Source organism: Engystomops pustulosus, chromosome 2, assembly GCF_040894005.1.
Source record: "Engystomops pustulosus chromosome 2, aEngPut4.maternal, whole genome shotgun sequence".
In the NCBI taxonomy this organism is placed as follows: Eukaryota; Metazoa; Chordata; class Amphibia; order Anura; family Leptodactylidae; genus Engystomops; species Engystomops pustulosus.
In genome coordinates, this window is record NC_092412.1 from 52759798 (window position 1) to 52787127 (window position 27330).

Sequence of the window (27330 nt, forward strand, 5' to 3'; positions counted from 1 at the left end):
GCACTAGACAGCGTATAGCTCCTGCCCTAGTGCCGGGGTATACTCCACCTGGGCACAGCAGTCCATCAATTTGTGTGTACATATAGGTTGCTTTTAGATTTTTTCTATAATAAAATTTATTAACATTCAAATATTTTTTTCTGGAACTTTTTTCTTTTTGGTTTAATGGTATCTTCATAGATGAGCTAATGCTATAGTTCCTCCAGCCTCTTCACGACAGATCCGCAGAGATACAATTCCTTGGAGACTATTTCCTTACATTAAAGCTGAGGTGTTTGTAGGTCAAGAATGATTTTTTGGGACCGAACTGGTCTTAATCCCAAACCCAAACACATTCAGCTTTAGAATAAACAGAGCCTAATGGAATCAGAGTGAACTTTAGGGATGAAATGTCTGCTTGTGAATGAGAATAGGGGCTTGTATGGACAGTGGGGGGATTAGAGGTAATCTAGACAAGGGGACAGGAAACTAAAGGGTTTAGCAAACCAGAAGGAATGTAGTGGAATGTAACATGGAATATAGCAAGCCGAGCATTACATACACATTACCTGCAAGACAGCATCTGATACATATGTTGTGCACCCCTGGGTATCAGAGGGGATTTTCATTGAGTCAGTGCTGCTGAGTGTGCACCAGATTAGGAAACTGAAATTCCCATTCAGCCTTTTCTAGATCTCTGGCACGGTGTCAAGGAAGGTTCATGGATACAAATGAATGTGATTCGGAAGTTTTCCTGACATGTAGAAAATCTGGGAGAGATGTGACATGGACCAGTAAACACATGGAAAATAATCCTATTTCTACCCCATGTAAGAGTATACTATCTTATTCCAATGCACAAGGGTTAATTTCTTTCTTAAAATCTCTGTCAATGTCCATAACCAAAACTTTCCACTTCTTCTCTTCATTTTCGAGTACATACTTCTGCCGTTCCTCCTTATAAACATCAGGCCAAAAACACATGGCAGGGAGTTTAACGTTGACCCTGGAGAGTCGCACTTACCTAATCGGACCTGATTTAAAAAGTGTTAAGTGCAGGGGATGATGTCCTCTACAAATCATTCCCAAAGCCAAAGGGGTTAAATCATTGGAGCTAATTGCAAAACCTTCCCCCCTTCTTCCCCAGGGGAAACAAAAAGATTCATCTTCTAATACAATTAGGGAAGCTAATCTGTCAGATACAATCAGCGCTGGGGTCTCTCCCACACAACACACAGTAAGTCATTACATTACCTGTCAATAAGCTTCCCCTAGGAAAACAAACACAGACTTCTGTTCAGAAAGCTCGGGATTGTTTGCTCTCACATTGAAGTCAATAAGCCTTGTGCTTGTGGCCTTTCAATGGACCTTAAAGGGAGAAAATCAGCTCCCAAATCACCACAAAACTAAAGTCAGCATTGTGTAAGTCCCTTCATAAGCTTTGGATACTTACCTTTCCTGTGTGCCAGTCATTTGCCATTTTAGAGAAAATGCACTTTATATATTTATGCAAATGAGCTTTTTCAACCAGGGGCGTGGCTGAGTCTCCCTGTGCACTACTTTCTCCACATTCTTCGACTGGTCTTACATTGCATTAATTACCAGGAGTGGGTAATAAGAAGTCACAAAAATAGAAGAAAATGGTGCAGTCATGACCCTGATACATTGAAGCTAAATTTCATAAATGAAAAAAAAATGATGTAAAAATAAAGCAGATTATTGGGAGTTTTTGGTAGAATTTAATAGCTGGTCAACTCCCTTTAAAGAATGGTTGTGAATTTTTGGATGCAACATGTATTTGTATTTGTTTTAGATTTTGGAAATCCTCTACTGATGTATTAGTAAAAATATATGCACAAATATAAATGGTCACAAATTCAAGATTTTTCCATTTCTGGATTCATTAAGTGAGATTCACTGTTAGTTATTTGTGCCAATGTACTTACTAGGAAGAGGCAACATATTTTCACAGAAAACCCATTAAAGGGAATGTTACTCAATCCTATCCCTGCAGTTTGGTTCCAGCCCTAAAGAGAAGACATAAAAAACACCCGCTCTTGACTGCTGAGGTGAGTGTTTAGCTGCTGCAGGAAAGTAGAATGATGTCATCACTAGAGAGCTGGAAACAGGGCCATGCAAAGAAGCTTTTAGTATTTTGTCTTCCATAATGGTTGACAAAAACACATCTTAATTTTACAGACAAGTGTTTTTTTTCTAAATTTATATTCCAGGATTAGTGGAAAAAGTACTGTGCTGCAATGTGCAATGTGCAATGTGCTGCACTGGTGTGTGAGATCTCACATCACAGCCCTCCCCTCTGTTCTGAGCAAGAGCAGTAACAGGCTTCTGGTTAGATATTACAGCAAAGGGGAGAGGCTGGGCAGCAGTTTCAATGAAGAGATCTGAAAGTACAGCTACAATCCTGGAATATACACTGGTGTGTGAGATCTCGCATCACAGCCCTCCCCTCTGTTCTGAGCAAGAGCAGTAACAGGCTTCTGGTTAGATATTACAGTAAAGGGGAGAGGCTGGCCAGCAGTTTCAATGAAGAGATCAGAAAGTATAGCTACAATCCTGGAATATAGATTCAATTGTGCTGCTAACAACAGAATATACAGAAATGTAGGGTTACAAAGATCTCCTACAGCTTTGTATGGTCAAAACTGATTGTAGACTCCCTTTAAGACATTTTCAATATGCCACCCAATTTGGCAGTATATAGCTACTATGAGGGATTGGAAAAAACTTTACAGGATGACTACATGTTTCATTGTACGGTCTCCTCCACACATAGAGTACTTTTTCCACTTTTAAAAACATCAAAGGTTTTGTTAATATTTGTAGTTTAAAAAAAAATTCCATCCAAAGCCATTTAATTAAATTATACTTTGTGCAGGGCCTGGAAGGATGAGCATGGCTCTAGGGTCTAGAAATACAATGAAAATGAGTCCTGCTCCTCCATTCAAGCCCTGCACCATGTGTTATTCAATTAATTAGCTTTGACTGTAGTGTTTCTTTAAGCTCTGTATAGCTAAAAGCCCATTTGTAAAAAAAAAATAAAAAAAACTTCATTAAAAAAACATCTTTTGAAAAATAAAACCAGCCACTACAAAAAAAAACACAAAAAAACACACACACTAGAAAGTGTAGAACAAATAATGCAGCACCTTAACATTAAGTAATATTATAGAGGATAATCAAAACCCTGATTGGCTTAAGATTGATTATCTAAAGATTTTACTGTCTTTCCATGAGATTTTCAGAGAAAATTGAAGACAACAAAAGTGTGAAGAAGATTCAACAAAAAAAGAATTGGCAAACCTGGAGAAAACTTAGTAAAGTAGTTGACCAAAGAAAAATACAATTCTGATAGATTTTAATTAATTCTTGTGTTTTCACCATGAAAATCCTGTGCGACTAGAATTTCATCTTGGTCAACAATAATAACAACCACAATGAACATGTTGTGTAGGCTGGTAATTGTTACAGCTAGAATTGATGGGATGGGCAACTTGGCTATGGATAGACCAGGACGTGAGTCCAAACCAAACATTGGCTGGGGTTACATACACATATTTTGGACTTAACTCAGACCATTATCTGAAAGAATCTAAATTGGTGTGTGTAAATGGAATGATGTCTGCCAAAAAAATTGAAACTCTTTCTCTCATTATTATTAATATTAGAGTAAGAGGGATTGAAAGGAATCCTATTAGGCTGCCCAATGCTGGAGAGAGATGAGCGTTGATCAATGTGTCAAACGGCAACTGTCTGCTTTAGCTTATGACATTGGCTGATAAAAATTACATGGAGGAGGAAGGAACATGATAATTCCTACTACATTTAGTTGTATTTGTGTTGGCATGGGACTACATGCTGGAGATAGGCTTGTATCTTTTATGCTACACACAAATGTTGGTACTATGGACATTGAGCGTTCCTACTAACACCTTTTACTAATAACTGACCCATTAAATGATCCATGTTATAAGGAAGAGGAATATCCAAACCATAATGTCTGTGCCGAACATTGTGGTTTAAGGTCCCCAAACCCAGACTTAAGATAGAAGTTCTGGTTCGGTGTTTAGGCTCTACGCAGCTGGGAACATTGGTTCTGGTAACGGCCGTGGGTTTCAACAATCCTTGAGAAAATGTCAGCGTGCATGCGCTGTCTGCTTTTAATGGGTTAAACACTGCCTGTATTTGAATACCACCGACACAATATAAGAGTTTTTTTTACTTGTGATCGGTCCAGCACTGGTGGCTGTTCTAGTTCAGGTGCTCAAACTGAACTTTTGTCGAGGTTCAGCCGCACCTCAAAGAACCGGAATCCGAATGGGTTTACCCATCAAAAGTTTTTGTGGAGCCCAATATTTAGAATATCTAGAATCCCCTGCACTTGGAATATATCCCCGTGTAATAAGGAATGTTCTGAGTATTCTACCCTTATACACAGGGTAATGATCACCCTGAACGCCTGTCCAAACTTTTGCCCGTTATAATGTCAATTTAGTTCATGAATCACATAAGAATCACACAATGGACCCGGTGCCACATAAGAAAACACCATTATTATTATAAATGAGGTGAGGGGCCCGTTACAGATATTGCACCAATGCCATATGTGCATGTGTATTTTTATTACAACAGAAGTATGCAGCTTTTCGGTTGCCATCTTTGCCATCTTTACAGCATAAATGAGACATATGAGTGAAGTTCCCATTTTATTTCCTTCTCCGCAGAACACATAACCTGTCTCACACCTCTTTATTACCGCAATAATGCAGACCAGATAGGCCAGAGCACTGAGTGTGGAGAGGTACGAGGTAAAGCCCATTTAGGAGGTGAGAGCTGGATCTGTGGCGGTATAGGATAATATTTTCCAGGTGTGCAGCCAGCCCGTACTAAAATAAAAGCTGTTGCAGTTAGTTCACAGCTCAAGTCATCCTATACTTTAACCCAGTGTTTCCTACTACTGAAAACACATCAAAGTCATTGTTTGTACAATGAAAAGTTATACAAATTTCCAATATTCATTCTGTGTCAATTATTCAAAGTTTTCTAGATCTCTGCTTGCTGTCAATTTATGGAGAGCTACATTGTTTACTCGCTGTAAACCAGTCCCAGGTCATGTGATGTCACATAGGTGCAAGGGTCGTTATAACACACAGCTCTGATTACTCCATGCACCTGTGTGACCATCACATGATCAGGGACAGATTGAATCCACTTGAAGTAAACAGAAGAAGCTTTCTCTAGAATGACAGCAAACAGAGATTTAGAAAACCTTCAGGAATTGATACAGAAAGTATACTTTTCATCATACAAACAACAGTTATTTGCTGAAAGTGGACAACCCCTTTAAATCACAATTTTATTTTTACAGCTTCACTGTTCATTATTATACCCATTGTTACCCTCTGGTATTTAACTAACATTCTTCCCTCTAGCTTTAGTCACATGCACTACATATAAAACACATGTGAGATGCAGCTTAATAGCTTAAACCCAAAATGGAAAAGGTCTTCGCACACAGTACAAGTTGATCCAAAAGTCAAACGAGTCACAAGAGGATTCAGTAGAACAATGCCCAAGAGCACATTTTACCTGGTAAAAGAGATCCTATCTCAATGAGGTAACTAAGACGACAAGACAAAAGAGAAGAAACACAATCAATACAAAGTGCATCAGCACCAAACAAATGGGACACGGATACATTGTTTCTGGATTATACCAAGGTAACAAAACGCTAAAATATTCATAACAAATTACTCACGTACCACACATGAGAGGTAGAAAAATGTTCCTTAGGGCTACATCAGCTCCTTTACAAGTCACCTGAAACATGCCTCAATGTGCAAAACTGGCTGCATGCAAGCATTGTTACTATAATCCAATTTAAAGGGGTTTTCTGGGATTAATATAATAATGGCTTATGTTAAGGAAACCCCTCCAGCTTTTAAAGGAACCAAGTCCTGCTTACCTCCACCTCTCAAGAATGGGGGTTCACTGATCCCCTTAACTCTAGACAAGCTGAATGCGGAGATTACCACCCGTACACTCTCGGTTCAAGTCTATGGAATCAGATAAAATACACGGCTGTATAGACTGTGATATTCTTAGTCTCCCAGAGACCCGAATATAGAGTGGTCATGTAAGAGTGGCCCCGGGAAGAGGGCTCAGTGGACGACGGCTCAACCTCAAGATAGATTCAGGTCCCACAGGTATCTTGTCAATATGTCATAACTATTAAACATGAGAATACACCTTTAAGAGTTAAAGATCTTCACAATAAATAGACAGTGGGCAGGTATCGCCTGATTTCTTCACCCTTCTTCAGCAAGTAGGAAGATGTAAACACTTGGCCTAACAACATCTCTCCTTTAAAAAAGTTGGACTCCCAACAATCTGATACTTAACAATACTCAGCTTCCATATCTGTGACTTCATTCTATCGTCACTGCATTGCCCTGACACTCATACAGTAGATGTCCTCAGTTTATATCACTTTGCAAATATAAAGATAAATATTATTTTTCATACGTAGTAAAATGCAAAAAGTTGTCATCATATGAGTAGTGGTTACCAAATCTAGAAGTAGGAGATGACTAATATGCCTCTATATTGGGACACATGTCCATGTAGCCAAACACATGGGCCACACTTTATATTCTTAAGAATGCTGACTGCCCCCGAAGGTACACTTTCTGACCTTACTGATGACGAGGTCATGAGGTCACCAAGGACCGGACAGGGCTCTGTACCTGAGGGTGTCAGGAAATGTGTCCGGCTACTCTCCAGAGGGCAAATGTTAGCCTTCTAATACTGGAAGCCATCAACGCTGACTAGCAGGGTGAGAGGGGAATTTTAAGGGCTTTGACCTTATCTGAATGGCTTATTATTGACAAATAATGAGCTTGTTGTTACGCTGATTGGAATGGATGGATCCCCTTGAGATTAGATTGATAAACATAACACCATTATGATTTATAAAGTCGCTGGAGATTGTTGGTCCAAGTGTATTTTTATCATTGAAATTTAATGGGATATCTCCCATTTTTTCTTTTCATTCTTCACCTTATACATAGCACAAAGGAGGGATCAAGAAATAGATGAGATGACTTTATGAAGGTAACAGAGGCCAATGGGGCCCAATGCAAAATTTGTTCCAGACCCCCTCCCCCCAAACCATAATGTTATTCATAGTATTTTTAAAAAAAATATTTTTTTTTTAAATGGGGAAGGCACTTGGGCTACTGCACCCTCTGACCCATCTCAAGTTACGAAACTGCAAGATAAGTTTGGAGTTTTAAATGCAAAATTCAAAGCAATAAGTTTTTCAGTGCACTAGTGCGACCTTGAAAAGTAGCTCCCTGCGTATCGAGGTAACACTGAGGCATACTTTTACATTCCCAGAATCCCCAATGGAGCATCCTTGGCTTTTAAAGGGGTTGGCACTATTATGAAACCTTTACCAGGTCAATACAAGACCCTAATAGGGTCGCCCATATAGTTCTTACCCGGCTAACGTTTCTCTGCAGTCCACATTTCGGTGTACCTGCTAACAGTGGTTGGAAGAATTATGGATATCCTTAGTACATGGGGGCACACAGTACACAGTGTCTACAGTAATGACTGCATGGCCCCTTTCGTCCTCTGGAAGCCAGCACAACAACAAGTGACCCACTACAGGCAAACTCTACTAAGGTAAGTACAATATGAGCCACCCTATTAGGGTCTTGTACTTATCCTGATAAAGTTTGTTATTAGTTGCCAACCCCTTTACATCTTGGTAAGCCTGTACAGGTGGCTCGCTAAGGCAAAATTTCCAAAAGGAATTTAGTTTATGCTGACCCTATCATGTAACTTAGTATAACATGTTATTATAATAACAAAGCCATACTCAAGGCCCTGAAAGCCATCAGTTTGACCCAAAAGCAATACATTGGGGGACATTTACTTAGAGTGTCGGTGTCTGCATTGGCTTTGTTACCGACCTGCTCTCGGAAAGAAGATACACATTTAATATTGTAGAGCTGTGCAGAGACATTTCTGTCCCCGAGCCCATTTTCTGTCCCTGGGACCAAAATCTGTCCCAAGCACCAGAAATGTGTCCAACAGTCCCTGCTAGACCAGTTTTCTTTTGGTCTACTTTCCGCCAGTTTACAGCGCCCAAAAATGGCTGTGACACATATTAATTCTGTCTGAGTTTCCACTCCGCCAAAGCCACGCCCCTTTTCGGAGAAGAGTCGGAGCAGACGGAAAAAGTAATTTTTTCTGTCCCCGACAGCTAATAAATAGGTAGGAGAGCAGAACATGTGGTGAGAGCGCCACAAAACTGGCGGAAACGCCATAGTAAATGTCCCCCATTGAGTTCCATTTTTGGTTTGGTACATGTAACAGCCCATTCAAAAAAGCTCAATGTACTAAATAAAAATAAATAAAAACAAGTCTTAAAATAAAAAAAAGCAAGGCCTCTAGTTTTTTTCTGTGCTTTCCAAATTTTTTTGTATCTCCCATAGACATGAAGAGAAAACATGAGAGGACCCTTTCCTCATAGGTAGGTATAAGATACTGATGGGTTGTTCGCAAACGCTTTTTATGGTGAATGATTGGAGTCAGGTCTTGGTAGAAAGCCGATAGCACACTAAGCTCTGCCTCTTATTTTGGGCCATGTCACTTCTAAACTGAAAATTTTGGGTAAAAAAGTGGCGTGAGGATGGATGGCTGGCTACCTGAAAATAATTCCCTATGGAATAGGGAGCCATTCAGGAACCAGAAGAGCCATCTCTTTATAGTGAGCAGAACCTAATCACTAAGCCAGACTTCCCACCACTAAGGCCCCATGCACAAGTCCGCAGCAGCGGATGTGTGCCGTGAGCCGCAAGCCACTTGGAGAGGGAGGGGGTGAGCGCAGCCGGCATCGAATGGCCGTGCCGTAACCCGGCTGGTTATAAGACCTGCCCTATCTCTTGCAGCGCAGCAGCCCAGCCCAACTCCATCTCCGAAGCAAAACTGTGCTTACTGCACTGTGCCCACATGCCATGCATGTCCATGATAGCGATGAGCTAGCTGCTACTTTTGCGACTAATTTATGGCCGATGTGTGCAAAGGGCACTGGATCACCTGGCTATGAAGGCAACTGTAGAAAAGCTTTTAAAATAAATGCTTTAAAATTTTCAGGACACTGCCTTGCAGGGTAGCTTCCTGTAGATGTCACTAGACAGGCAGTCTTCTTCTATCTTGAGGAGATCTAATTTGCATGCTTCTCCCAGAAAGCATTGCCTGTAAAAATACACCACACCAGAAGAATGTAATTATAAAAACACAGTGGTCCTTCCTGCTCGTCTCAATCTCCCCTACATTGGAATGAGGCTCATATGTCTAAATAAAGTTAGTGAATATAGGGTACAAATGTGCCAAAAAGTCACAAATTTTGGTGCAAAACAATATTGCATTTAATAACCATACATACATTTAATACCTGAAACCAAAAGACCCTCATTGTCTTTAAGACCCTGTGGAAGTTATATTCCACTTTCAAATGCAAAATTCAAAATTTCACTTCTGTGAAATAGAAATCACTTTTCAACAAGAACAGCAACGTCATTGGTATGTGACATGCCGGAGTCACAGGTGGAGGTGGAAAAACAAATTTCTCATGTTACCAATACTCTTCAAAAAGATACTTGGAGTATAAGGAAGTCCAGGGAGGGATGGGCTAGTACAGCCCCAAAAAAACCAATAATGCAAGTGTGTGAGCGGCAATGTACTAGAAATAGTTAATATTATCTAAAAGACAGGGAGGGAGCTAAAAGCCAGCTGGGAGTGAGTGACAGTCTTGCAACTAGGCAGCTTCCTGTACTTGTCCTGATCTGTATGTTGAAGTGGGCAGAGTGCCAGTCAACACCCCTTTAAGCCTGTCCTGGCACGTAATTCACACCAGAGGACATGCCGACACGGCATTCAGCCAGCCGGGGGCGAGACGCATGAAAAAGTGTTGGAGGGGAATGGAAGGGAACATGACAGAAAGAGGAAAGGTAAAGAAAAAATGAGCAGTGGTGACGAAGATCAAGAAGATCGGAAAACATCTCTCCATAAGAATAAAAGATGTTTCCTGGCTTTATTTGAAAAAAATCCTTAATCTTAATCATTAAGTAGATGAGAAGTTCTACATGTAAATAAATTGTACCCACTCAAGATAAAGGTCTGTGAGCAGCATCAGCATCAGGTGGCTACAAAGTATCAGTCTGCTTCTAAAGCTCTTGACTCATTGCCAGCTTCTCAGTGACAATTACAATGACAAATGACAATTGACCAGGGTGGCAATTTTTGTAAAAGAGTTTTAATTGGGACAACCACTTAGAGATCTTTTCCTTACTCAGGTGACAGCTATTCGGATGTCTCCGGTCCAATATAAAGCATCATAAGTATTAATGACAACCTGTCACACTTAAAATGCAGCCTAGTCTGCGCGTAGCATGTACTCCCTAAATTAGTGGGATTAGAGGTCCAGTGGAACATCCAGTTTAGTGATTGAAAGGTTTTTTGATTGAGTATACATATAGCATCTAGTCTAGGGTCACCCACTGCACTCCTTAGCTTGTTCTACTTATCCTATCATAACAAAGGAATTGATAAATAAATTGTTTGAGTGAATCTTTTCCAATTTTTACTCTATAACATGAGGCATGCTAATATAACACTATGTACAATATGCTCAGCCCCTCCTGCTCTTTAACATGCTGTTTCCAATAGTAGGTCACTAAGTACACTTTCTGCTTAGCTCAGCCTGCTCTATAACATGCTGACTGCAGATAGGGCACTATGCACAATCTTTTCAGCTCCTCCTACTCTATAACATCAGCCTGCACATAGGACAGAATGTTAATCTGCTCATCTCCTCCTGCTCTATAACATGCTGCCTGCAGATAGAACACTATAAATAGTCTGCTTAGCACATCCTTCTACTCTCCTGCCCGTATATAGGACACTTTGTACAACCCATCAGCATCTCCTGCTTTGGTAGACTTGCTTTTGGTTGATGTAATTATGTGCCAAAAATTGTGCCAAAAAAGTGTCTGAAAAATAGAAGTGCAGGAAAATTGTCGGGATTCAAAAGCTGCCCCCAAATTAAGTGACCAAAAAAGAAAAGACGTAAGTGTCTGAAAATGAGCTTAATGTAGCACCAACATATCATAAATATGGAGCACAAGGTGCAGTAGCAATTTTAAAAAAGCCAGCAAAAAAACTGTCGAATAACAGCCCATGACTGCCTGCAAATAGGACAATATGTACAATCTGCTTAGCTCCTCCTGCTCTATAACATTCTCTCATGCTGCCTGCAAATAGGACAATATGTACATCTGCACAGATCCTCCTTCTCTATAACTTGCTGCCTGCTAATAGCACAATGGGGCACATTTACTTACCCGTACTGTAGCGTCCGCCGATCCAGAATGTCCGACGAGGGTTCGGAGCTGCCACGATTCACTTACAGCGTGCACCCGATTTCTTGAATGTGTTGCTTCCCCGCTCAGGTCCGCCGGAGTTCACCATCTTCTTCCCGGTGTATGTGAGTGCTGATCTTGCGAAACAATTTGAATTTTAAATTCCGCAGATCCGTCGGGTTGTCCGGCGGCCACGCCCTCCGATTTGTGTCGCTTGAAAGCCAGCACAGATGCGCCAAAATCCGATCGCATGCTCCAAAAAACCCTGTGCAATTCAGGGCAAATATTCGTGAAACCCGACGGAAATGCATCCGACGGACCCTTAGTAAATGTGCCCCAATATGTACAATCTGCTTAGCACCTCCTGCTCTATAACATTCTCCCTTGCTGCCTGCAAATAGGACAATATGTAAATCTGCACAGATCCTCCTTCTCTATAATATCCTGCCATGCTGACTGCAAATAGGACATTGGAGCACATTTACTAAGGACTTTGCGCTGCACTTTTATTGGACTGTGCACCTTCTTCTAGGCTGAAACGGCCTGTACAGTTATTTAAGAAGTGTCTGCGCTGCTATTGTGTCACATGCGACCCTCTTGTGGAGCAGATGCACAGGCCTCCATACGACACAAATTAGGGGGCCCTATGTTAAAGGTGCACCACAAAAAAGATGCTGAACTCTGTCTGACCAGTGCGGGGAAGCGCCAGATTAATGATCTCTGGCGCACAATCTTAGTGAATTGGTGCATGCAACATTATACACGGAAAATAGCACTTTAAGTAAATGTGCCCTCATATGTACAATGGAGCACATTTACTTAGAAAGTCAGAAAATGCACTAAAAGTGATATTTCCATGTATAATGCTGTGTGCAGCGATTCACTAAGATCTTTTTAGTGGTGCACCTTTAATGTAGGGCGTGTGACACAATTTGCAAGTTAAATACGTCGCTCGATCCTAATCAGTCGCACCAACCAACGGCACACCCCCTAATTTGTGTCGCATGGAAGCCAGCGCAGCTGCACCACAAAAGGGTTGCATGCCCTGAAAAAGGTGCACAGTTGACAAAAGTGCAGCGCAAAGCCCAAATATGCTCAGATCCTCCTGCTTTATAACATGCTGCATTTTCAACATGACTGGTTCCTTTAAACAATTTATATACTTGAATGTCAATATTGTGCCTAATAATTGCTGATGTCATGATGAGGTTTCATCAGTGTGAAATGACACATAATGACTGGAGCTTTTCTCAATAATGTCCAAAAATACTGCACATGGAAGTGGTTATAGTATAGCCGAAAAGTGCAGTAATCAGCTTTAAAAATCAGTATTCAGCTTAATATGGACCAATCATTTGCCGTCCAGAAAAAAAAACCTCTACTAAAATCAAACACTTAACAGCTGGAGAAGGAAACACATTTCAGCAGAATGTCCCTTTAAACGGCGTCTTTTCTTTCTACCAGTCATTTCTGTATGCAAATATGATTCTGAAGAAATATGCAAGAACATATGGAAACAATGAGAAGGGAATAAATATGCTTACAGAGAAGCTGATTAAAACCACACATGGTAGAAATGCCATATTTGTCACTAGGGTGCGGGGGACCCCTTGGAAAGAAAGCGAAAATAATCCAATCACAATTAATCCATCTTTATGTTAATTATCAAAACTGATAGTGTCTATTACTGTCTGCCATGTCATTCATCATTGACTCATGGCCAAAAGATATTTGGTGTGTACACAAGTTCATTCACTGCTTAAACTTCCCGGAAGTGTTTGTTCACCTTAGTGACCCTATCTAAATATACAAGGAATTGCTTATAGGGCAACTCCCTTGTGCAGTGTTGGCCTTGGCATTACACCATTTTACCACAGGTGCTTTGGAATAATTACATTTTAAGTTTAGGGTCTTACTTCCTATTAGAAGTTTCTTTGCTCTACTGACACTGTCAGTAGGTTTGGGGTCCCACAACTGCCATTATGTCCTTATATAGCTGACAGGTTCCCAACATTTTTTAGGCAACAGTGGCATGGGTCCTGTTCAGAACATGCGTGATGAAGTTAGGTGTCTTCATTATGCACAGTGTGCATGCGCCAGATTTTGGCGCATCTGTGCTAGCTTGGACTTGACAGAAATCGGGAGCGGGCCGTCGGACAACTGAACGGATTCGGACAACGCGCAAGATTCAACATTTAGAATTGTGTCGCAAGACACGCACTTACAAGCACCGGGAAGAATAAGGTGAACTCCGCCGGACCTCGGCGGGGAAGCGACCGATGCAGGAACTCGGGTGCACGAGCTTCATGAATCGCGACGGACTTCATCCTCGTCGGACCATCCGAATCGGGGATTGCGACAGAACTGGGTAAGTAAATTTTCCACATTATGTTTAGATGTCACTTTGTAACATATCCATATCTAAAGGATGTAGAATGTAAGGATATACACGGGATGTCAAGAGCTGGGAAACATCTGCATAAGAAGGGAATACAAAAAGTGAAAAGACAGGAACATTAGGCTCCTCCCTCAGGAGTGCCCGGCAGTATGTATTCCTGATTATTATTATTATTATTCGAATTACAAAGATAATTACATGTTGAGGTTCATAAGAATGAGCCACTGCACCCATGGGTGCGGCTCACTAGAGGGAACAATACAATATCTCTTGTGTAAAACATCCAGACATTGGCATCGCCTCCCTCTATGCGCCTGTGCCCTAATGCAGGCGCCGACGCTGACATTCTGTAGCACATGGCCTGGGGCTGGAGCTGTCACGCACTTATCTTATTGTAATCTGAGGGCAAAACACTTAAATATTCAGTAAACTCAGAACACTTTTTTTTAATTTTCATTCAATAGTATTTGACCTCAAAATGCCTCTGTCACACCAGGTGACATACCCTATTATGCTGCGTAGGCGACTTTCCTATGCAGTGTGTCTATTATTCACTGATATTTACAGACTTCCAATGTAAAACTTCAACTTTAGCACTACTTCATACAGTGATAAAGGGTAGACCTAACGGACCCAAAAAAAGACACTCGCTAGGTGAGTGCAGGGCCTATGTATCGGTATTGTGCGCAATACTATACATACGTTTTAGGGAGGTATAGAAAACATGCTGCAAAGTAAGGATGCTTTTATAAATAGTGTTCATAAAGTATTCTGCGGCAGGATTATGATCCAAAACATCCAGACAATGCCTTCTTTAGTGTAAACAAGCAGATCATCGCTCTCAACATCATTCAATCTTTCTGTAATTACATGAATAGAAAGTCTACTTCACAAAAGATATAAGGTTATTTCTCCAAGATGCTGGGAACACCCTCCCTGCCGAGTTCCTGAAAAATCTGTATAAATAATTGTTGCGCTTTTGAAAGTACAGTATATGGTGGTCAAACAAAATATTGATTAATTTAGATATATTTAATCACTTTGGTTCATTCGCTTTGCATTTTGTTAATGAATAAAAAATAATCTATTCTATTTTTGAAAGCTTTTTTTACTTTCCAGCACTTCTTGCACAGATGACTAGGACTTTTTGTATAGTACTGTAGATGCTGGGAATATTTCAAAACCTTCAATTGCTTAAGTATATGATGAATTTCAGTTCTGTGTAGTATGGATCACTTATATGTCACCCATAGAATTATATGGAATTCTATTGCCTCCTACTCACATGCCTATAGGTAACTAGTGTTTCAGACATCCTAGCCATTTGTTTTATACTGCTTTTATTATAGGTCAAGTGAAAGGATTTTCCCACTTATTCAGCACCATTTTCCAGATAATAAGCATTCTCCACCATTAGTTCTGCAAGCCAAAGCAGCCTACGTCTACTGCATACAATTGAATATTAAAGGTATGTTCATACTTGTCAGATTTACATATTGCAAAACCAACACTCTAGTATTTTACTACAGAATCCACAGCAGAAATCTGAGGCATGCTGGGATACAGCCTTAGCATAGGTGTTAACCAATAGTATAGTTCTCCAGAAAATTATTTTATTAACCCTAAAAACTGGCCTGGAACATTTCATTGGATATAAATGGGCTTATGCAAATCCTTTTCATATGCATGAGCTGTGGTGTTGACTATAATGGTGATTTTGGTACCTTGGCCCAACATGCCAATGGCAACAGAACTGGACAACCATCTAAAATCAAGTTCCAAACTTTCCCTAATGGCAGGATCATAGGAGATTTATTAGAAGTGTCTAATGGAAACCAATCAGAGCTCAGCTTTAATTTTATAAACAGCTGTGGGAAAATGAAAGCTGAGTTGTGATTGGTTGACATGGGTAACTAGAACAGTCCTGATCTCAGACACTCCTGATAAATCTGCCCCTACATGTCTGAAATACCTCACAGTTGTTTGTCAACCTTCTCCCAATTGTGAATACATGCATGCTCAGCCAAGCTAAACGTATATGTCTATGGGGATGTTAGGATGACTGCTGTGTAAGAACACTACATAACATATGGCGTCTTACATTGCAATATCACATCTAAAAATTATAAATGGTGTCATAAATGATTGTAAATTATGTATAATGTCTCGTTCCCCTGACAGACACAGAGAACCCATAGCTAGATTTATTATTCACAGACTTGAGCAGATTAATACAGTAGACAGGTAACGCCTTCAATCTACCCCTTCTTAGACAATAGGTTTTAGTATATCGGTTTGTTTTCATGAATTTTACACAAATTAGTGTCTTACTGACCTCTTCATTTCTCTTATAAATGAACATTTTAAGTTGTACCGAATCCAAAATTTCATAATATCACATAATAATAATTCACTTGCATACTCACACAGGGAAGCCATTTCTTTGGGCAGGTCAGTGGGAAAATTTCGGAAGAAGTTCCCGTTGGCGAGCATTTCAAAAGGTGGGGAGCTCCGCATCCCTCCACTAAAGGCAAAAGGGTAAACAGAAGGAGGATAGCCATTGACGTGACCAAGAGGAGCACCAGATCCACAGAGTCGCTCTTTGCTACTATTAGCCATGATTTTAGTGTTATATTGGTCACACGGTATATCTCCCGCTAGATCCTCTTTATAGAAACAGGTCTTCTCTAGTTATTCTGCCGTAAATCCATCCTGGATACAAGCGTGTAGTGATTTAGGATCCAAACATCGTTCTGTAGATTTTCACATTTTTTCCTGCAAGGTAAGATTAATAAATCAGCATTAGTTTCAGGCCATGTCTTAGGGGCTTGCATTAGCGTCTGTTCGGTGGAGACTATAGCCATGCTGCAGCCGAATGTAACCATCGTGGAATGTGAAATTGTCTTATACCTACTCATTATATCATAAACCATCATCAGTAAATAGCATGTCTCCACTTATGAATCGTCTCCCAAATGAATCAATACAAGTCTGCTTTATAGAAGGTTGCACATGTTATTCTTGTACACTACTTTTTATGTTGTTATCCAAACATATATGTAATATTGACATTATACACTGATCAACCAGTACATTACAATTTTCTATTTATTAAATGATTTTATACTATTCCCTTATTAAGAATAGCTGGGCCATCATACAAGCTCTTATACCTCTTGTATTACCCCCTTAGACTGTAAGCTCTTGTGTCACCCCCTCATCCTCATAGACTGTAAGCTCTTGTGTCCCCCCTCATCCTCATAGACTGTAAGCTCTTATGTCACCCCCTCATCCTCATAGACTGTAAGCTCTTGTGTCACCCCCTCATCCTCATAGACTGTAAGCTCTTGTGTCACCCCCTCATCCCCATAGACTGTAAGCTCTTGTGTCACCATCTCCATCCTCATAGACTGTAAGCTCTTGTGTCACCCCCCTCATCCTCATAGACTGTAAGCTCTTGTGTCACCCCCTCATCCTCATAGACTGTAAGCTCTTGTGTCACCCCTCATCCTCATAGACTGTAAGCTCTTGTGTCACCCCCTCATCCTCATAGACTGTAAGCTCTTGTGTCACCCCCTCATCCTCATAGACTTTAAAGGACACCTGTCATCAGGTCTGTGTCACTTGTCCTGTCACCTCTACCTGTTGGAGCAGCTCACAAGGATCCCATCCCAGCCTTTATCTAGTTATTTCATACATTATTCATTGTAAAATCATCTATTCTTTATCATGTAAATGAGGCTGGTCACATGGTCAGAGGCAGTGATGTCACCCCTGTTACCCCTCCCCTCTCCTCCCCCTGCTCATGTCTGTGTGTAATGTATAGTAAAGCATGGGTAATGTGTGTATGTCATCTGCTGACATGCTGCATCCTCCTAATATACAGAGACACAGACATCAGCTACACATGAATCTGACATGTTCTGCTGTAACATGGCTGCCTGGAGCTGCTGTATCTCTCCTAAACAGACACACATGTACACACAGGCTGCAGGGGGCGTGGCCACCAGCACCAGGAAGCACATCATTATACAGCCTCACATCATTATACAGGCTGTCAGTCATGCACTGGGGGTGTGGCTGTGCCTCCCACTCATGAATAGAGTGGACAGCTTGAATATGCTAATGCTTCATTGGACATTTCACAGGTCATTTGCATACAGCTTTAGGACCTCATTGCTTAGGTTTACAGGCATATAGAGGGATAGAAGGGATAGAGGCAATGCTCTCTAATGGCAGTTTATGAAAATATATTTAGTTTAGGGGGGATATTTTGCATGACTGGTTCTCTTTAAGCTCTTCCCCCCCCCCCCCCCCTCATTCTCATAGACTGTAAGCTCTTGTGAACAGGGCCCTCACTCCTATTGTTCCATTTGACTGTTTGTACTCTGTAATGTAATGTTATATCTGTATATGCCCCCTATGATTTGTAAAGCGCTACGGAATATGATGGCGCTATATAAATAATGATTATTATTATAGTAGAATAGGAGGTTAGGTGCACAACATATAAGGAACATTCGGTTGTAATGGGTTTACCTCTTCAGTTTGTCCTGTGTGTACAGGACAAGGTGAAGGAGAAAAGCCATAGAATTTAGGACCTCAAAACGCGTTGAATAGAAGATGTGCACCCAACCTCCAATTCCTCTATTCCAATTCTAATCAGTGTGGTTACCCAGGTAGGAGAAGATTAACTCTAAAGAGCAGATAATGGAACTAATGCCATAACATGACAGTATATACTCATATACTCAGCCAGACAATGTCCCACAGAATGGTAAGGGGGTAGTAAAGCTCAATCAGGCAAAACATTTATTACATTAAGTTGTTTATAAAACTAGTAGATGGCCCGACTTTAGTGAAAATTTTGCATCTGAAGACAAGTACATAAAGTTCCAGCGTGTGCAGCCGCCTGTAATTGTTTCTTATTAAGCAAATGTACACTACTCTAATCTATGGCACATGTTGCTGTTTGTGTCACTAGCCTGATTCCAGCTGCGCTTTAATAAAGTATCCCTGTTATTTAAAGGGGTCGTCGAGAGAGCAAATAACAAATGATATTACACATGATAGTCTGCACTGGCATCAAGTTCCACCAGAATTAATACTAAACCCTTAAATCACAGTTTATATTGCGAATTTTTATGAAAGTAGAAAGGAACACAGAGTGTGACTATGGAAGAATCGCACACAAGACCAGAAATAGAGGAGGAAATTATTATGTTTGCATACACTTTCATATATCTTTTTTTTTTAACATATAAAATGGTTGCAACTTCTTAAAGGAAATGTACCAAAATCTGGCACGATAAACCAGGGGCACTTACTCATAGATCCTGACTGTGGTAATCTTTTTATATTTGTTAGCCACAGGAGTCCTTCCTAATCACAAATCAACTTTTAAAATTATGGTAATGATAAGGACCCTGGGAGGTGTTACCAAGGCCCCTCTGTGCTGCAGCTTCACAGGCGGTTACAGTGTACAGGAGCATTTCCCCCCTCCCACTGTGATGAAACTCATTGCTGCAGTAAGATTATAGCAGACAGAAGGAGGGGGAAAGTGATGAGGGAGCAGGAGGAGGAGAGACAGTGTAACAGCCTGTGAAGCTACTGCACAGAGCTGCTCTGGTTAGACCCCTAGAGCCATTAGGGTTATTTTTTTATGCTAGATTTCCATTAATGTGGTTGCACAAAGTTTAGAAGTTATCCAATGTCAACTGAATAGGGGATTACAAGGGGATTACGATGGGTCTGAATGCTGAGACGCCCACCGATCACAAAAACGATCCCCTACTCTCCCCCAACTCAGAGTACGAGGATCCTATCCTAACTAATTCTCACTCTTTCTTGTGTCTAAGCCTATTCAGGTCTATGGAAAACAAATTTTATGTTTTTATCCAGTTGATTTCAGTTGTCAGCCGTTTGGGGCCCATTTATGTGTTTTTCTACTAGGTGAAGCTTGAGAGCACATCAATAGCCAGGCAACTGTATATTTTGCGGATCCACGGAAAAAAAATGCATTAGGCGTTACATCTTGGACACTCTTCCCAACAATGCACATAGACTTTTTCATCTGGTAAAATAATGCAAAACTTAAAGAGGACCTTTCACCACCTCACAAATGTGGAGATGGACATTTTATTATGTAGGGGGAGCTACACAGATTCAGAGGCAATTTTCTTTCTAGCCTCCAAGGTTACTGAGATAAGAAATGTGACTATTATATTCCTCCCCATTGTCAGAGGACAATTAGCATAACACACGCCCCTCGAAGCTCCTCCTCTCTGACAGTGGAAGGAATTATAATGGTCAGGTACTGGGACTGATATCTGAGGAACTGTTGGGGCATCTCCACATCTGTGAGATGATGAAAGGTCCTCTTTAACAAAAGTCCAACTGAACCAGATTATCGTCAATGAGGTAATTAGGGCGCCAATGGCAATAGTAATTGCACAGACTGTCCAGACCAAAACAGAAGAAGCAGTTCTATTATAAACCTAGACAACCTAGCCTAAGTTTCTTGTTTTGTGATTTAATGGGGCACATTTCCTTGCCCGGTCCTGTCGTGATCCCCGAGGTGCGTTGTCCGACGAGGATGAAGTCCGTCGCAATTCACTAAGATCGTGCACCCGATATCCTGCATGTGTAATTGTAAATGCCGCGCTTAGTCCGAATCAGTCCGGTTGTCGGACAGCCACATCCCCCGATTTGTGTCATTGAAAGTCGGCGCGACTGCGCCAAAATCCGGTTGCATGCGCCAAAAACCCCTGTTAAATGCGGCGCAAATTGGAAATAGTCGGGAAACCCGACGAAAATGCGGTGTGCCAACCCTTAGTAAATGTACCCCAATCTGTTGATTATTTCTTTTTAAAGGGTTGTCCACAATACAAATTTTTCTACTCATAGTAGGGGTTAATCTAAAAGAACAAACAAATTCATTCTTACCTTTCTTCTGTGTTCTGGTCCATATTGGGACCCATCAAATTAAAGACTGGTGACCCTTATAACCTATCACTCTATACTGATCACTGATAAGGTTAGTCACCCATATTAAAATGATCTTGGACAACATAATTTCAACATTATATATTTTGAATGTTTATTAAGTTCCATTAGGAAACAAGCGCTGCCAATAAAATGAAGGAAAATACATTTCCATAATGTACAATATATTTCTTACATACATGTGTTCAATGTTAAAGGAAACAGACAGAGCTGTTCATACACTCACATGAACCTTGTGCCTTAAAAAAAATCCCCAATTTGTAGGCCATAAAAGTGACCGCTAGGAGAAGCACATAAAAGCAATGAGAGCAGATTTTCCATGTTCATATAAGTTAAGAGATGAAGTTGTGCTTATGCCAGTCCCTGGTCCAGACAGATGCACAAGGATCCGTTTCACCTAAAGTACATGTGAAAGCTTTCATGACGAACCTACAAAAAGTTGCGTTACGAATCCTCTTATGAACCCTACCTGTTAACCCCTCGCTCTCCCAGACCCACAGAAAACACGGCCATTTTCTTTTAATCGAGTTTGTTGTAATGTGATGTAGTACACTGTGTACAGAGGTTTAGAGCATTTGTTATACTTTGTAATCTAATTACCCACAAGCTGAAGCGTAACATGTAGAAAACAACTAATCCTGGCCGTGTTACTCCAACTACCAAATTAACCCATCACTCAGAGACTTTTTGCGAAGGGTTAAGCGCCGACAGTGGCGGCAGCTGAATGAGAGAACAGGGTGTGGATCTGCTTTCTGTGTGTGTGTGTGTGTGTTTTTTTCCCTCTTTTGAGCCGTGTCCAGACTCGGTGGAAATGTGTGCCGCATGCAACATATGATTTAAATCAGGAGTCTTTTTGGGCTGTGAGATAAATAGCGCTTATGTTCTCACTGCCAGCGCTGGGGCAGGCTTGGCTCCCACTGAGCTGCAGCCTTGGCTGTACCACCCCGAGGGCAGAAACTGAGCTCAGATATTCCACATGGAACTCAAAACCACACTCCTAACTCACAACAGGCTTGCTCTGTCCCTGTGCCGTCCTTATACTCCCCCCTACCCTGTCTGTCACCCGCACCCCCTCCCTGCTATTTCCTCCGTTGGCTCTTTCCTTTTTTCCACATCCCTCCTTCTTCTGCTTCTCTCCTTTTCAATCCATACTTATTCTGCCTTGTGCTTTCCTTCTGCAAACCACTTCCCTCAGCTACTTACTCCATTTCTCCATTATATGACTCATTTACTTTATAATTTCACTACATAATCCCATTCTCATTTAATCCAGATTCTTCTTTACTCCAGTGGGCTGCTCGGTTTTCTTTAACAGATCTGTATGTTTGTACAAGGCTCCATCCATAAGATACAATCCATTCAAAATACAATGGAAAGTTATAGAACAGGAATACCTAACAGGATTTAATAGTGTCCTATCTGCAGACAATGGCCATGTTTACTAAATACAGCGCACTAGGTACTATGTGCAGTGTCCTGTGTATAGTGCAGGGGGCGCCGGATTCTGGATTTCTGGCTCCCGTTCTTCATGAATCTGGCACCCCCTGCACTGCTCCGACAGAGTGCACCAACTTAACACCTTTAACATGGGGCGTGCATCACAATTCTGTTGGACTTTGCATGATAAATCTGGCGCACAGTCCGATTGTGCACCAGAACGCCCATTTCAGTGCAGAAATTTGTGTCGTATGAAGAATAGTTACAGCCACGACACATCTGGTACCATGCGACACAAATGTGGAACAGGAACTTCTTAAAAACCTGTGCAAGCAGTTTGCACTGAAAAGAACAGAAACTGGCGCAAGGACCTTGTAAATGTGGGCCAATGTGTTATAGAGCAGGAGGAGCTGAGCATTTTCTATAATGTCCCTATCTGCAGGCAGCATATTATAGAGCAGGAAGAGCTGAGCAGATTGCAAATAGTGTCCTATCTGCAGGAAGTATGTTATAGAGTGGTAGAAGAAGAGAAGATTAATATATTCTTTTTTGCAATGCCTTCTCATTTCCTATAATTTGCAGTTTTAATGTAACTTGAAGAAAAAGCATCCAAGCTTCAGCCTATACTTTGTATGCAATAAATACAACATTTTCAGTGCCAAAATTGTAGGTAGCCGGGGTTTCGTCAGATCAGCTGTACTTTTAAACTGTGTATTTGCATGTAATATTTTTATGAATTTGGAGTACATTATGGCCAAACACCTTTAAATATTGGAAAAACAAATAGCAAATCCTCCCAAACCCAATCCACATGGAGCTGGGCAGAGAGGAGAGGGAAATAAGTTGCTACGAAACACCTTTTCAGAAAAAAAGGATGTTGAAATACAACATGTCTGACCCTTCTATCCACTAAACAGTAGAGAGAGAATCAGGACATCCCATTCATAATGATTGTCTACTATGTATCCATGTGCAATATTTACCAGACTCAACGTAAATCTGCCAAACTGAAAAGACCTGCTTCAGTTCAGTTCTATGATTTTAGGTTTGATCTGGTGGAGTCGGCATATAGTTGCCATATAATACTACATTCACCAAGAAGTGGATATTATGAGGGAAATGACAACCGTCTGTGGATTTGATTTGGAGAGCGATAGTGAACATTGGAAGGTGTGGGCAGTTGACTGTGGTAGTAGAAGCTCTTTAAAGGGTATAGCAATGTGTGATCACAGCTTTGATAAGTTGTATATTACCTAAAAACATTCATTTAGACTAAGTGAAGTTGAACCCCATTTACAGGCAACTTATGTAAACCTGGAAGAGCATTAAATTGTCTGATTTAAATTCTTATCCTATTGGTGGTCAAGTGCAAATCAATAGCGTCACTGCTCATTTTGTCCGAAAATATGGCACTATAAATGGAAACCTGTCAACAGGAATGAGGATGAGCTTCATGCTGCTGCAAAATTGCACTATGAAGACGCATCAGAAAATTTCAGGACACGGATGTGGTTTACAAAGACTTCTAACCTGCCAAACAAGTTAAGATAACTATCTCAACCGATTTACCAGTTCAACACAGCAGTGTATGGGGGCTGAATGTGAATGCCACCATATACACTAGATGACTAACCCCATAAAAATGAGTCGGTTTGGTCCATACACATCTAAGGTATGGCCATCTTAAAATTCCCAGATATTTTATTCTGGTTAAAAGTATATTTTCAGCACCCTAAAGAGAACCTCTCATGGCGACTACAGGTCCCACTACAGGTCCTTATGTATACAATTCACCCTGTAAGAGTTTTCTACATGGGCGTTAAAGAAAAATAACCTACATGCTTACCTAGAGATGAGTCCGATAAGGCACCCATCACTGCTCAGACACAAAAACTATTTCCCCAAACAAGGAGATTAAAATAAATAACATAATTTATTATAAGATCAGTCAGTGATTGGCTGTAATTGTGCGGTGACCCGGACATCGCTGCCCAGAATGAGGAAGCTGTAGGCATCATAGTGACATTGCAGACCAGAGGGACAATACGTAGTCTGTTTTATTAAATTTAGTATGAAAGCCTTTAGGGCCTGTTTATTTTACTTTATTGGAATCTGACAACCCCTTTAAGTACTGTTTCCCCTTCCCGTTGACATCAAAGAGAACTAGTTTAAAATACTTGCACCCCATAACTCTCCTGTAACTTTCCTGGTTCCAAGATGTGTTACAGAAAGATGGAATATGACAAAATATACATTTTTAGTTTGTAAAATAAAATAGCGCTGTTATGTCTCGGTTTACTTTTCTTTGTTGGCCTGCTTCAGCACATTTTTGCCATGGTTTGCAGTTCATATCCCAGAGATCTCAACTTAACACAGCTTGTAAGAGGCATTTCTGGAATCTGTAGCAAAATAATGTTCAGTGCTAGATTCACATTGACCACCAAGACTGCGCTGATCAGCGTTCCCACCCACCTACGGACTCATGTATACGGGCATATCCTATGCATACAGCTAGGAGCACACTAGAAGGGGCATAAGGCACAACTCCATACAAAACAATATGGCTGTGTGCATAAGCCCTAAGACTTGCCAGATGTTACTGGTCACTAGGAACTGCCACATTGCAATGTACAGTAGCAGCTTAGTCCAAGAGATTCTACAAAACTGAAACTACTAAAAAATGACCTGTGGACCAGTTTTTCCCATTCATAGCATTTCACTTTATGCTGTGGGTTTTACTTTGCATCTTTAAATCTTATAGAAATCAGCAGGACACCCAGTGGTGTAACTAGGAGAGGCAGGGCCCCATAGCAGACTTCTGAAGGGGACACCCTGCCGGCTTAAAAATATACATATATTACATTCCTACATACATAAACATACAGTTCATCACTCATACATGCACATTTATACACTGTTACACACATATAGAGCATATACACATCACATATACACACATACAGTGCCATATACAGACATACAGCTTACATACACACATAACGTACTGTATTTATACACACCATACACCATATACACATACAGCATATACACATCACAGATACACACACACAAACAATATATATTCCACAATGTGCAGCGTAATATGTAAATAATGGTGCACATTCTTCATTCTTTAGTCTCAGGTATGATGACGGTCCCCCTGACACTGTGGGCCCCATAGTGGCTGCTACCGCTGTAGTTACGCCCCTGAGGACACCCACATGATTGCTGTGAAATTCAGTAGCATACCCCATGCAGTGCCACTTTACCTGCACTCAACTTTAATAGAGTTATGGAGTTAAAGGGCATCTACCACCAACCAGTATGAGGGGCTCCAGGTTCCTTAGGTGTTAATGGAGCCTGGAGCCCCTCAGGCTCATTTGCATACAGCCTTTCATCCTAGTGGTAGATGTCTTTAAAATATGGAGTGAAAATAGTTAAACCTTTCAACGAACATTGCAGAAATCCTTCAAACACAGTTTCTGCCCATTATGTGACCTGTAATTTTCATTTATTAACACTTGTTCCCTCTGTAGTCTATTTGTACTTTGAAGTTGTATCATAGCTGCTGCGTGGAGACCCAGCTGCTGTGACTTACTACTCTCCCTCCACTTCTGCATAAAGCTTCTACATAATTCAACATCTTAGTGAGTCTATCTTGCTGGCAACATAAAATTGAGCAGAAAATGTAGAAAGAAGAGCAGATTACAATGAAAGGCAGATGATAATAGTCAAAGTAAATTGACAAGATGGATATGGTGGAGATTTCTCATACGACAGTGCATGGTGCACCGGTGTATGATGAAATCCATGTCAATTTTTAAAAAAAAAAATTTTTCAAAAGAAACCCTGAAAATTTTTGGGGGAAGGATATTGCAGAATTCCTGTTCCAAAACAGCACCCATAGACACAGATCAGTCGATCCCTGTGTGTTGTTAGAATAATTAGGACTCTTACTGTCACTCTTACTGTCACTCCCAGGAGTCCAATCAGGATTTGCTCTACTTTTTATAGCTGCAAATCATTTAAACCAACCTATATATCACAGAACTCAGCTTCCCACTATTGCACTATGTTCTGTTGGATATTTAAAGGAAATCTACCATCACAATCGAGCATGATAAACCATGCCGCAGATTCACAGGCTGTTACAGTGAGATTACATCAGACAGAGGGAGGGTTGAACTCCTGATGGAGTAGGGGGAAGATGAGACAGTGTAATAGCCTTTGAAGCCAGAACAGGGAGGGGCTCTGTTGACATCCCAAGAGCACTTCAGGCTCATTAGCATAATTTTGTAGCATAAAGTTGATTTTAGAAGGAGGCAATGGATAACAAATGTCAGATTAGCACAGTCACAGTGTCTGGATCTATGAGTACGGTTAGTGTCCCTGGTTTATCATACTGATTTCGCTTTGTGTTCCTGACCTTTGGCTTGTTTCTTACTTTGTATCTCACTCTTGATCTGCTATATTCCCATTATCTACCACAGCTAGTCCTGACTACAAATGCTTGTACCTACACACAGCTTGAACTCATCGATCCTAACCTTGGCTTGCTCTTGACCATGCTCTGCCCCAGCTTTCCACAGCACAGCACCTATAGCCGAATACTTCTAGAAGTAGAATCTTGTCACAGAGAAGTCCAGCAGTTAAAGGGTGAGAACTGATGGGGTCATTTTGTTAATGCCCTTGGTTAGGTGGCACAGTAAGTCAACATCTTGCTGTCTGTAACACTAGATACCTCTAATGATGTAGGGAAGAAATAGGATCCCACCATTAAGATTTTTGTTTTTCTCACTGGCACTTTATGTGGGATGATGTTCCATATTTATTTGATTTGATCAGGGGATCCAACAGAGATCAGATAAATCAATAAACAAAAATGTAATATGTAGCCTTCAAGCCGACAGAGAATGGACCACACAGGTATCCAAGTATGCAGTGAGTAACCAGTGGGTTGTTTTGACAGCATAACTCAATGGGGTAATTTGCATTTTCATTTTCGCAGCGATGCCCTTTCTCTGTTGAAAATGTTCCTGTATTTTGCCTTTTGAGTTTTTT

At 40.8% G+C, this 27330-nt stretch overlaps 1 protein-coding gene and 1 long non-coding RNA gene across 2 annotated transcripts in view; one reads left to right on the forward strand and one right to left on the reverse strand.

Moving 5' to 3' along the window:
• Nucleotides 1-15281, forward strand: part of LOC140117675 (uncharacterized) — a 37211-nt gene extending 21930 nt beyond the window's left edge. The window contains exon 3 of the long non-coding RNA XR_011853057.1: nucleotides 15177-15281. This is a non-coding gene — a long non-coding RNA (uncharacterized lncRNA). The remainder of the gene's footprint in view (nucleotides 1-15176) is intronic.
• The window catches only part of RARG (retinoic acid receptor gamma), a 122801-nt gene that overhangs the window by 62641 nt on the left and 32830 nt on the right, over nucleotides 1-27330 (reverse strand). The window contains exon 2 of the mRNA XM_072134612.1: nucleotides 16254-16602. Coding sequence (XP_071990713.1) covers nucleotides 16254-16446 — 193 coding nt within the window. The 5' untranslated portion in view covers nucleotides 16447-16602. The remainder of the gene's footprint in view (nucleotides 1-16253; nucleotides 16603-27330) is intronic.